Source organism: Synchiropus splendidus, chromosome 3, assembly GCF_027744825.2.
Source record: "Synchiropus splendidus isolate RoL2022-P1 chromosome 3, RoL_Sspl_1.0, whole genome shotgun sequence".
Classification (NCBI taxonomy): domain Eukaryota; kingdom Metazoa; phylum Chordata; class Actinopteri; order Syngnathiformes; family Callionymidae; genus Synchiropus; species Synchiropus splendidus.
The window spans coordinates 29,513,544-29,525,684 of NC_071336.1; the positions used below are offsets into that span (position 1 = coordinate 29,513,544).

General features: G+C 41.8%; 1 protein-coding gene across 1 annotated transcript; it reads right to left on the reverse strand.

Moving 5' to 3' along the window:
• Positions 1-9,742: 9,742 nt before the first annotated feature.
• On the reverse strand, positions 9,743-10,766 carry LOC128756366 (musculin). Its single transcript, XM_053860820.1, has 2 exons — positions 10,368-10,766; positions 9,743-10,035 (listed from the first exon to the last, which is right to left on the reverse strand). Exons 1-2 carry the CDS (start codon positions 10,764-10,766, stop codon positions 9,958-9,960), a joined length of 477 nt encoding a protein of 158 aa, XP_053716795.1. The 3' UTR covers positions 9,743-9,957.
• Between the last annotated feature and the right edge of the window lie 1,375 nt (positions 10,767-12,141).

Here is a 12,141-nt window from a genome sequence, read left to right on the forward strand (position 1 = left end):
ATCTTCACCACCCTGTAACCAAATACACTCCATTTGACAGACAATGCAAACAATTGAATTTGCATGTTTAAAAATTTTCATTTTGGTTTTGTTCACCGTCTGTGTTACCTGTCTGACTCTTTTCTATCAAGAGGTTTGCAGCCCAGTGGCAGCGTGCGCTCGTGATCCCCTCAGTGTCCTTCATCTCAACACTTTTCTGCCCACAGGCAGCCACTCTGACCACCACACAGTCATCAGCCGTCCACTCACTCCTGACCAGGACAGCCCTCCTTTGAAGGCTGAGTAATTAACATGCCATCCGATACACCATCCTGCCGCAGAGCCTCACCGGGCCAACACACGTGCACGCACCCACACATAAATCCATTAACCCACGTACACACCTCTCATGTGCACGCACAAATTGCCAACGCACAGGTGATCCATCAAACAGTGTTAAGGGCCGCTGTCAGCTGTGTCCTGTCGTATGATGGCGACCCTGAGGTCAGCCTAAAGAGACCATCACGAGCTGAAATGACAACCCCCTCATTGGCAATTTGGAAATGGATGCATCATAAAGCTGAACATAGTAGTGGGTGAGTAAGGAAAACAAATAAAAGCACATTTTAAAGTAGACGATACAAGTGTGCTCCTCTATTCTGGATGGAGCGCGTCAGGTGTCCAGCTCAGAACACAACAACCCATTACCAGTATGTGAGGTTTGGACTGTGGGAGGAAACCAGAGTGCCCTTATAAAATCACACAAGCACTAGAGGCCGGAACTTAACATCCAGCCTCCAATATACTTGGTTGTGCATTGTTTATAGGTTATAAGTCCCATAATGCACTGCAACCATTGAAGCCCAGATGTTTTACAGACGCCAAAAATACCTTACTATTTTAGATGATGATCAAACCTTTTGTGTTAGTATTACGTCCTGCCACTGGTTGTATATATGCCTCCATTCGCTCCAATTTCCTCCCATAAGCCCATAGCCATGCATTCGTCTCCTGGCATCAGGGACTGCATGAGACAATTTCTGAACTTGAATTCAATACATTTGAAATTTGAACAGGCTCCAAATTCCTGTTGTTACATTGGAATTGCATTATTTCAATTCAGTGAAATTCCTTTCAGCCAAATAATAGGAGGCTGCAACAGCAACACATCTCTTCTCTTGTTAGTTTCTGAAGTAAATCACGACTCAGTCCTTTAATACCAGCGTTTCCGAAGAGTCTGGAGCCGCCTCGGAGCCGCAGCTGCACCTGTGTCAATTATTTGGTCCTTGAAACACAACAAAAGATCACACATCTCAATAAATGTCCCCCTGGCTCACTGATTCTTTTTTTTTTTTTTTTCTTTAAGACGTCACGTTCTGCTTGATAACTGTGAAATTGCTTTGATTTTGGATGTGGTCACAAAAAGTTCAAGCCTCTTTGAAAAAAGTTTGGATTTGGGGTTCAGTTGCTCTAATGTGACCATACAGAGAAGCATGACGGAACACTTTTTCACAGAGGTTAAAGGTCACACAGGGCTGCCAAAGGAAGACTGATGCCCGAAGCAAAGCATGTTGATGTTGTTGATATATATATATATATATATATATATATATATATATATATATATAGAGAGAGAGAGAGAGAGAGAGAGATAGAGAGAGAGAGAGGTCAGGTCAGACACATCACAGCTAGGATGAGAACAACAACAACAAACATGGAGGAATCCCTGAACATAAGCAAACAAAAGCATCTGTTTGCTTTTGTTCAGGGATGTTTTTCACTACACAATGTTCAGGGTTTCCACTACTCTGAATGTACTTGGAATTCTTATAAAATTGAAATTCTTATACAAATAATTTCAAGACATGAAAAGAGCTTTAGTTTAAATAAGGTGATATAAAAACTTGAATATAGCCTCCATCATGAATTATTGTGCTGTTGTCAAACTGAAAAATTATATATATATATATATATATATATATATATATATATATATATATATATATATATATATATATATATATATATATATATATATATATATATATATATATATATCCCATAAAGCACTGCAACCATTGAACCCCAAATGCTTAACATGTAAAAAAGCATATTCAAATATATATTTCTTTTGGGGGGGGAATTGGGCATTTGCTGGACCTGGGCAAAGACAAACACGGGCCTCTTACAATTTGCCCTCAGTCAAAGCTTTAAAGTCACCCAGTCAGTCAGATTCTAGAGTTTCTCAAACACGTTGAGCCCCTTTCTATTCCCAGTTTAATACCGTTCCTGCCCTGTAGTGGGTGTGTGATGTCTCCCTCACAGGGTTTTCCTCTGTGCTTTTTGTGTATCCCGACGCACCTAAAAAATTAACGTGGACTTCTCACAAGTTGATTTTCATCACCACTCAGCATCTCACTTTTGTCTCCCAAATAAAGGTCGGCCAAATCCCCATCTCCACATCCACCCCGGCCTCTCCCTAAAAGTTTTTTCTGTGTCAGACCACTTTTGATGTGGCCAGCTCTGCCCCGGGCGATGTGTCTGACAGAAAAGAGGGAAGAGAAAAGAGGGAAGGTAAAATGTTCTAATCCATAGTTGCAGGTGTGTTACACTTTTGTTGCCCCAGAAGAAGTTCACAACAGAGCTGATCACAAAGGGCCGGGCTCCGTGCGGCCCATTGTGGCCCGGAGAACAATACGCAGGCTGTGAATGGCTAATCCCTCTGGACCGCTGACAGGTTGGGCCTTTAAGCAACCTGGGGACTCATTTCTCCACTGGGCAGGGCCGTCTGACGGGGATGGGAAAACCCGGGCGACTTACTGAGACTGAGCCTTTGCCAGGAGCGGGGACTGGGAAAATATCATCTCCATTGTCAGTGTGAGGTTGTCTTTGTCATGTCAGAAGATGAAGTGGGAGAGAAGGTGGCAGGAAGGAGGGAGGAACAGGGCTGATGCAGGGAGAGTTGTTAGCCTCCAAATTCATACTGAAGCTGTTGTCAAAGTCAACAACTCATTTGACATGGTCAAACGCTGAAGACGTGCTGGGTCAACTCCACTACCATTAAAGTCTACTACATACATACACACGAAGGAAATGCCCAACAGAATCATCGTACAACATACATAGGCAAAGACAAAAGTGTATTAGCCTCCTGCATTTGTGCTTCCACTCTTTCCTTTTGTCGCGTCAGTTAACCGAGGCCTCCAAAAGCCTTCTGCATGTGTTCACTCCATAACTCATCCCTAGGTTTCGATACATAACTGTCTACCTCAGCGGGTCTGACAGACTGGTGCACCTGCTTCTCACCCCCGGCTGTCGACAAGTAGGTAACAACTGGTTGAGTTTCCAATCTTAAGAAAATCTTGAATAATTGAATGAACACAAAATGCACCCTCAGAACACATTACAGAGTCTTACTGTCGGATCAGGCTAAAGAGCTGCAGTTTGGGCCACGCATTTTAATAATGTCTGACTTTATGACACAACAGTTTTAACTGTCACTCACCTGCATGGCAACAACCAAACCAACTTCTATAAACATGTATTCACAGTGCATGCACTTACAGAGGGCCTGACCGCAGGACACAACAGTTGAGCGTCATGATGCCAAAATGTTGAGCTTCGTCACATCAAAACAAATCACGTTTGATTCACCTTGAAGCGTTCAAAATGCACTGTTTTTGCCCACGTGTCTGCAGGTTCACCACAGAGCTGATCTCCAGGAGGACCAGAGACAAGATGCACCACCTGTGGTGTGGGAACTTTGGACACGAGGGCGAAAACAGCACATTTTGAGCACTTTAATGCCATTAAAAGATGCGAGGAGTTTATGATTCAAGTTAGAACATAGAACATGGCCCATTTTGTTTCATGAGTCAGACTCCATGCTGGACCCCGTTTTCCAAACCAGATTAGCATTTTTAAGCCGGGCGCACCACTGACCTTTCTACGGCGCAGATAGCACCACTGCACCTGCGGCTTATATTGCGACCTATGTATGAACAAGATCGATTTTCCTTTTTAAATATATAAATATTCCTGTGTGCTTGTTAAGGATGCAGGTAACAGACCACGAGCCAGGTACAATGCTCTGCCTAACCCACACGAGTTCCATAATGCACGGCAACAGTTGAAGACCTAATTTTATACACACCAAGGGACATTGTCATTATCTCACCAACATCCAACATTGACACTTTGATCGGCCTTTTTTGGCACGGCTTTTCCCACTATCCTTGTCGATATTATTTTTAAATTTTTAAAAAGACTATTTTTTTGGCCTTTCCAGAGTTTTAAAGCGGCTTTGATGATGTATGCTCCGAATGCTGTTTTTATTTGTGGAATTATTTTCTGTTTATGTAGCGTAGTTTTGGTCCTAAGTGTAAAATTCAGAAGTTTGTATTTTACTTATGCATATTGAAATCTTTTCTGGGCCACATAAAAGGATTTGGTTTTCTGGATTGGGCCCACCGACCCTCAGTTTGACTCGTGTCCTGGCAGCGATCAGTTCATGCAACATAGATAGGAGCGTCATTTTTCATATATTTTCTTGACATTTCACATTCCTGTTCTTTCATCATGATAATATGAGTATGTTTTTCCGTCTGTCAGGAGACAGGAATAAACACGTTGTTTGTGCCATCCATCATCACAAACATGCCTCCCGAGACTCTGAGACAATACGTGCAGTCAACATGTCCATAAAACAAGGACGCTGAGGCAGACTGCTGGTGTAAATCTCTCTGTGAGAGAGACAGAGAGGCGAGGACAAGATAATAGGCTGCGGGGATCCGCCCAGTACTTGTAAATAGGTCTGAGATCCTCGCACATGCCCCGAGAGCAAACTCCGGTATCTGTTTCTCCTGGACTCACGGAATCTTCCTGGAAGACAGAGCCAAATAGCTCTGCTTGGCTAAAGTTTACCTCCTGCTGCAGAGACAATAGGGGGTGAGAAGTGGTGGAGGGTTTTGCCGACGTTTCGTTTTCTGTCTGTGGCCTCCTTTTTTAACGCTCCCTTTAAATTTGGCTCACCTCGGCTTTGTTGTTTTTCTCTCTTCGTCTGCAACAAAGAGCTGCCATTCTCTCCTGAGACCAGACAGTCACTGTAACCCAATCACCTTTCCTGCAGGAGAGTGTGTCGTCCCCGCGCACACGGACAGGAAGTGGGACACGTATAGAGCTTTCAATCGCTCCTCTTTTTCTCCAACTCATTCACTGAATTATTAATAAATGCATTGAATCAACATTATTTCAGTATTTTTTAAAGACATTTTAGCTTGTTTTCCTTTTGTTTGTTTGTTTGGCTTTGTATTTTCTATGAGCAAATGTATATATATATATATATATATATATATATATATATATATATATATATATATATATATATATATATATATATATATATATATATATATATATCCTCCTGACCCCGTGAGGCTCAAGCTCCTGCAACCCTGTAAATATTTTTACATTTATTATTATATATTATTTTTATATATATATATTTAATATTTTTTATATAGTTTTTTTATCTGTTAAGGGCAAAAGAAAGGTGTAATAAATGTGTTCATGAGGTCACAGAAATTAATGTAATTTTGGTTGATTAATTTCTCTTTTTGTTTCTGCAACATTTTTATAAGTCATAAGTACAGTAAATCTATATCATGATTTAAATCACCATGTGCAGAAAACAGAGGAGTGAAACCTCCGCATGTTGGAATAAGACAGAAGTGCACAATCTTTTTCAATGAAGGACACAATTGTTGAGGGGCTCACTAAACTGACTGAAGTATGAAGTAAATACTGGCTACTTTTAAAACAGTGTTATCTTCTTCGGTTTTGCACAAAGTTCAGCTAAGTTCTCAACTTTTCATTTGGTTGTCAGTCTAAATTTCAATGCTACTTTACTCTCTCATTCTCTGACTGACAGCGCTCAACAATGGCCAGTCAGACGTTCTTTGACAGAGGTCCTCAACGGCAGGTATTAAAAAGAAAAGCAGAACAAGTCTGACTTCAGTCTGGGAGCTGGTCTGTCCCCAACAGTGTTTGTCCCACTTGTGACCTGCTGTTTCTCTGAATGCAGTTGCCATTGAAGCATCAGTGTTATCTTCTTTGGTCGTTCAAACCATCACAGGTTTGCACACAGTTGAGCGAAGGTCTCAACGGCAGGTATTAAAAATAAAAGCAGAGCAGTGTTTGTCCCGCTTGTGACCTGCTGTTTCTCTGAATGCAGTCGCCATTGAAGCATCATAGGTTGAACACGGTCTGCAGCCGTTGGCAGCATTGTTGTTTTCATGTGTGGACAGAGGCAGAGTTTCCCAGGTCCTTTGAGAGAAGATAAGGTCGGTGTTATTGCTGAACTTTATTAACATGCTGACTGTGGGCTCATTTCCTAGCATGTTTTTGCGATCGGTGGTCACTACGACTGAGGCGCTCTGATGCGTCCATACGTTTTTCCGACCATTGGAATCATGGTAATAGCTGCAGTTGCAGTCAGATAATAGCACAGCCATTATTTTCAAATTGTGTTCCTGAATGACAGTTGCAGGTCGGACGGTGAATGTTCAGGTTCTTGCAAGAATGTGTTGTCTAAACAAAGCCCGGACACATCGGACTGATCTGCTGACGGCGGTGGGGTGGGGGTGAGGGGTCGGGGGGTGTATACACTAGGCAACCGTGATTGAAATAGTTTGGGATTTACATATCCCCGTTCTCATTAGCGGCATTGAGTGACTGGATATTGAATAACAAACACTGTGAAAGTGGGTTTGGACGAGTTTCCTGTCCAGTGCAAGGCCCAAAAAAATCAGTGGAGCCGCTACAAAGACGGCTCTCACTGAACTCCCCAATGTTGCCTTTGGACCTGAAGTTCCTTCCTGTTCATGGAAATTATTCGACAGAAGAAGAGAAAAAACTAAACTAAAATAAATGTTTGAGAGCTGACTGCGCAGTTTCATATCAATTTAGTTTTACTGAAAATAAGGATGCAGTTTATATGGTCAGAACTGGCTCGTGAGAAAACCCAGGTTGTTTGGGCTTCTCGCTTGTTAAAGCGAGAGAAACCATGATGATTCCTGTGCGCAGGGTCTGGCAACAGGAGCGAAAATATGCGGTGATGCTGCCCTCTGCTGGACATGTCTGCGCTTACAAACGCAAAACTGCCAGTGTTGCCAGTGGCGGCAGCAGTGATTCGTGTCGCAACAGTCGTCTTATGTATACGTTCTAGTCCTATAGATTATCACATTATGTTGTAGTATACGCTTCGATTCAGTGACAATGGATATTCTGAGCTGCGATGAACTAACATTCCCACAGTGTTACTCACTTGTTATTTGTTGTTGTCGTATTAAAGTGTGTCGATATTCGTGAATAATAATAATGCAAATTTACTTTATTATTATTGTTGTTGTTGTTGTTGTTGTTGTTGTTGTTGTTGTTGTTGTTGTTGATGATGATGATGATGTTACTATTATTATTATTATTATTATTATTATTATTATTATTATTATTATTATTATTATTATTATTATTATTATTATTATTATTATTATTATTATTATCATTCATCACAATTTAAGACTCGGTATCATATTGAAAACTAGTCATATCAAATGAGACACATCATTTAATATGAATTGATTTGATCCAGGAAAAAAAGTATACGATTTAGATGGTATGTGCAAAAAAACCCAAAACAAAAAAAAAAAAAAAAAACATGACAAAAGAGTAATCTTAAAAGGGTTGGAATACATTTAGAGCGACAAACAATGTCCAACATTGAAATGCGTATTTTGATAAATGATAAGCATGAATATAAATAAATATTACAACATTAGTGTGTAACTAAATTGTGTTTTCAAGGGTAGAAGCTATGACAAGCCAACAATAATACAATATTATGAAACAATAGTTTTGATAGGAAGGCGTCAGAGTGAAAAACGATGACGAGGATAAATATTAAAATGCTTAATACATAAGTCTCAGAAACCCATTCAAAGCAATTCAGTATTTGTGGTCAAGGAAGTGCAGGATGTTCACCACTAGATGTCACCCGCAGCATTCGCGCGAACAGTGAGCATGAACCAGGCTCGTTATAAACAGTCTTTCGCCACCTCGTGATGTTGTGCCTTATACACTGCAATTCATCATCTTGTATGTTCAAAGACGGAAACCACAGAGCGGCAAGTGACTTGGTAAAATGGCTGGTGAGATGTGCGTCAGGTCGCGCTGAGGCGAGAGGAAGAGTGAGTGTGAGAAGGCGGCTCATTAGCCGTCTTCCTCCCCGGAGGGAAGCGCTCGCTCCTGGGAAACTCATTCACACCCCGACAGCTGCGGGACCACTGCGAGCCGATGAAAACTTTGCCTGGCTGCGCTTCTGTCCCTCAGGTCTGGAGCTGTACGCGCGTCACTGAGCGACTCACATCATTCTTTTGATCCTGGCTCAGTTTTTTTTTTTTTTGTTTTTTTTTGTTTGCAACTGTTGACTTTTAAGAGGATCCAACTTGTTGACTAAATATTATCACGAATAAACTCCTTATAATAATAATAATAATAATAATAATTATATATATATATATATATATATATATATATATATATATATATATATATATATATATATATATACTTCTAGTGGCAGGACTTGCACTCGTGGGGATAATAATAATAATAATAATAATAATAATTATTATTATTATTATTATTATTATTATTATTATTATTATTATTATTATTATTATTATTATTATTATTATTATTATTAGGTTTTGACAAGAGTCATCTTTTGGTAATGGTGCAGGAATGATGACATCTGATTCTTGTCAGGTTTATTGAGCACCCTCTTTCACCAATGGCCACTCCATCTGTCGTGAAGGTTCGAGGCAGGAGATCTGGAGTGTTGTCCATATGTGTTGGGGCATAGGGAGCTGCCCAACATGTCCGTCACCTGTTTATGCGGAGACACCAGGCCAACAGAACTCTGACATGCTCAGAATGAACTAATAAACTGGTTCATGAACAACAGTCTGTCATCCATCATCTCGAAATGATATGGTGCGATTTAAGACACCCACAAGCTGCGATACAGCCTTGTTTTCCAGAGGATCAGCACGCGTAGATCTGGAAAAGATTGTTTGTGTGTTTTCCTGGTGCTGGCTTCAAATTATTTGGACATAAGGAGATAGAGTCAGGAGAAGACGTCGACCAAAGCAATCCACTGTCGAAAGGAACAGCCAGGGAATTAAAGTACAAGACATTTACTTTTGAAGAAAATGTGAACCAACATTTCCTTATCAATAACACGTGGAGCAAAAAAAGCATGTAACTCACTGAACAGCTCAATTTAAAACACTGGTTTTCAATCAATATTTTTATTGACTTATTATTAGAGATGAATACAGAGAAATATAATATTTGTGAAAGATGAATATACACCCTTGTTATGATTATCCATCTGATAATGGGTCGTGGGGGCAGCTGCCAATAAAAAGAGGTCCAGACTCCCTCCTCCCCAAATTCTTCGCCTGGGGTATTACAAAGCATTTTCAGGACAACAGCAAGTCCCGGATTTGACCCACGGCATCCTCTCAGTTTGCTAGAAAACCTTGCCTGTGAAATCCACGTTGGTCACTCTGTGCAAGAATACGTTGGAAAGATGCTCTGAAACACATCATATACATGAAAAAAACAGGTTGTTTTTTTGTCAAATGTCAAATGTCAAATGATGAGTTTCAGATATATCTGTATATTTGTTGCTCATAAAAAAGACTTCTTTTGTTGTAAAATTTCTTTCAAATATTTGTCAAAATGCTGTATAAAAGTTTCTGACGGACATATAGGAAGAGTTCTCGTGTGACTGCAAGAATGCTGCTGCTGCACGTTCCTCTCATATCTTTGAAAAACAGTAAGAAGTCAGCAACTTTAGACAAAGTATTCCTGGCTGGTGGGAGCAATGTGTTGAGTGGAAGAGTCGAAGAGTCGCTAGGCTGTCGCTCCACAGAGCCTCAGATTGGGGGGAGTGTCTTCTTCTGAGCGGGTGGTCATCAAAAACGGCCATGTCTGTAAAGCACAAGACACCCATGAGTTAGCTGGCAGACTTAGACTTAGACTTCCTTTATTGTCACTGCACAAAGAAAACAGTGCTTGGCTTCCGGTTCCAAATAACACTTGCACAATAATAATAACTTCCAACAGTACATCAATACTATTGAGTGCAAAGCTAATACTACTAAGTGCAAAAAGTAAGTACAAGTAAGTAAAGTAAAGTAAAGTGTGAAACAGAAAATAATAATAACAGAATGACTTGTATGTAAACTGTTCAAACAAACAAAGAGTGAAAGATTGTAGCTGCTGAGTGAAAAGCAAGATGTTCACAAGAACGCTGTGTTTACCAGGTTCACTGGATGTACAAAGTTCTTCTGGAAGTGGTCGTCCTGCAGGAGCTGTCTGAGGTGAGATATGTAGCTGGAGGCAAGTCTGAGTGTGTCCAGCTTGGACAGCTTTGTGTCTGCTGGAACCCACGGCAGGCTGGTCTTCAGCCGCGAGAAGGCTTTGCTCAGCACTCTCATCCGAGCCCGCTCCCTGGCGTTGGCAGCGTTCCTCTGCGACTGCCGGGGGTCCTTCTGCTGTGGCCTGCTTCCTCTGCGCTCCAGCTTGGTCCTCCTACCGCCTCCTTCTTCTTCTTCCTCCTCGTAAAAACGTTTGTAGCAGGTGCCGTCCGAAGTTGAGCCAGTGCTCCTGTGGCATGCGTCGTAGTCGTCGTCGCTGGTTGCTGCTGAGCCGGTGGACATGTTGCCTCCACATCTGCCTTGAAGGCAGCCCAACCTCAAAAGCAGGAAAATCTTAAACCATTCAAAATGATAAAAAAAATCCTCCTCTGCTCTTCAAGGCTCTTCTGAAATCCCAGTCCACACAACCCACAGCTCCCTCCACTCTCCTCACGGAGGTGTCCCCCGCTTTTTCAAGGGTACCAGGCCTGGCATGTGTACAGAGACCCCCGTGACCTTCTCCCCACCCCCTTTTATGCGAGTCACCACGACCTCAGAAACCTCGACGTCATCATTCGCTGGAGGTTTCCCAGAGTCAATGATGAATTTATTCCAACAGAAAAGGATGACAGATGCAGATTAAAACTTTGCTGATGTCTTAACCAGGAGAGGATTATTCCTGACGCCTCACTGTTACGACTGAGTAAAGGCAGTACATGCTTTGAATGACCGCATATTCCTAATAGAAACGTCTCGAGGACCTTATCAAAAGTGTCTAATCCTTCGCCGGGTTTCACAGAGGGATTGGGTTTCTGCAGATGGAGCGGCTTTTCACACGAAGCCCGAGCGCACAGGCCCCAGCTGTTATCGGTTCCCATGACATCTGGATGGTTGGCATGGCGAGGGTGGGGAACAAGCACAGAGGCACCATCTCCGTCCCCACGTAGCTGCCAAGCCCAAATGCACTTCAGTCTCTTCTGTGAGGTTGTTAAAAACTGAAGGTTCTGCCTCTGAATGAAACACGTTTGACTTCACACCAAGCTAGAGAGTGAGCGCTGTAAGAAATTCCTCAAATATTCTAGGTGTGAAATTTAGAACTATATATTTTAATGGCTGTGAAAGGCATCTGCCAAGGAAACGGGGCAACTGAGACGAATGCTGGGTTCTAAGAAAACTTCCCAGAATGCAGAGCTGAGTGAGATTTACTGCGCACCTCTACATTCCCAAGTAAATCTACCACAGTGCTTGGTTTGACGGAGATGACGGGTAGGAAGTCGACTTGTGTTTATAAAAAGGTAAGTAGTTACATACCAAGCAGGTAGGAAGGGACCCAGTACGGAATGAAGAGAACAGTACATGGCAGGCAGGCGATTGGTAAGTGGGCATTTAGAATGTTCATAAAAAAACATTCTGTAGGATCGTGTCATGGTTTTCATAGGCTTTTCACTTTTCGGATTTTGTACGCAGTATTCTTGGCTCTGAATGGTCCAGCAACGTAGCATCACTCTCGCAGTATTTCCACACTAGTTCAGTTTGGATCCCTTGCCGCCTCATACTAGAGTCTCACTTGAGTTGAACCTTCAGTGTAAAACTGTGAACTTGTTTTGGGCTCCATGATGATAGATACATTATGCGGCCCCTAGGGGATCAGCCACTGAACCCAAGCACCAGGAAGGTT

Excerpts from the sequence above, each read along its gene's own strand:
- LOC128756366 (XM_053860820.1), bottom strand. The coding sequence starts at position 10,766 with ATGTCCACCGGCTCAGCAGCAACCAGCGACGACGACTACGACGCATGC. Across the intron at positions 10,036-10,367 it reads TTGTACATCCAGTGAACCTG|ACATGGCCGTTTTTGATGAC; the intron begins GTAAACACAGCG and ends TGTGCTTTACAG.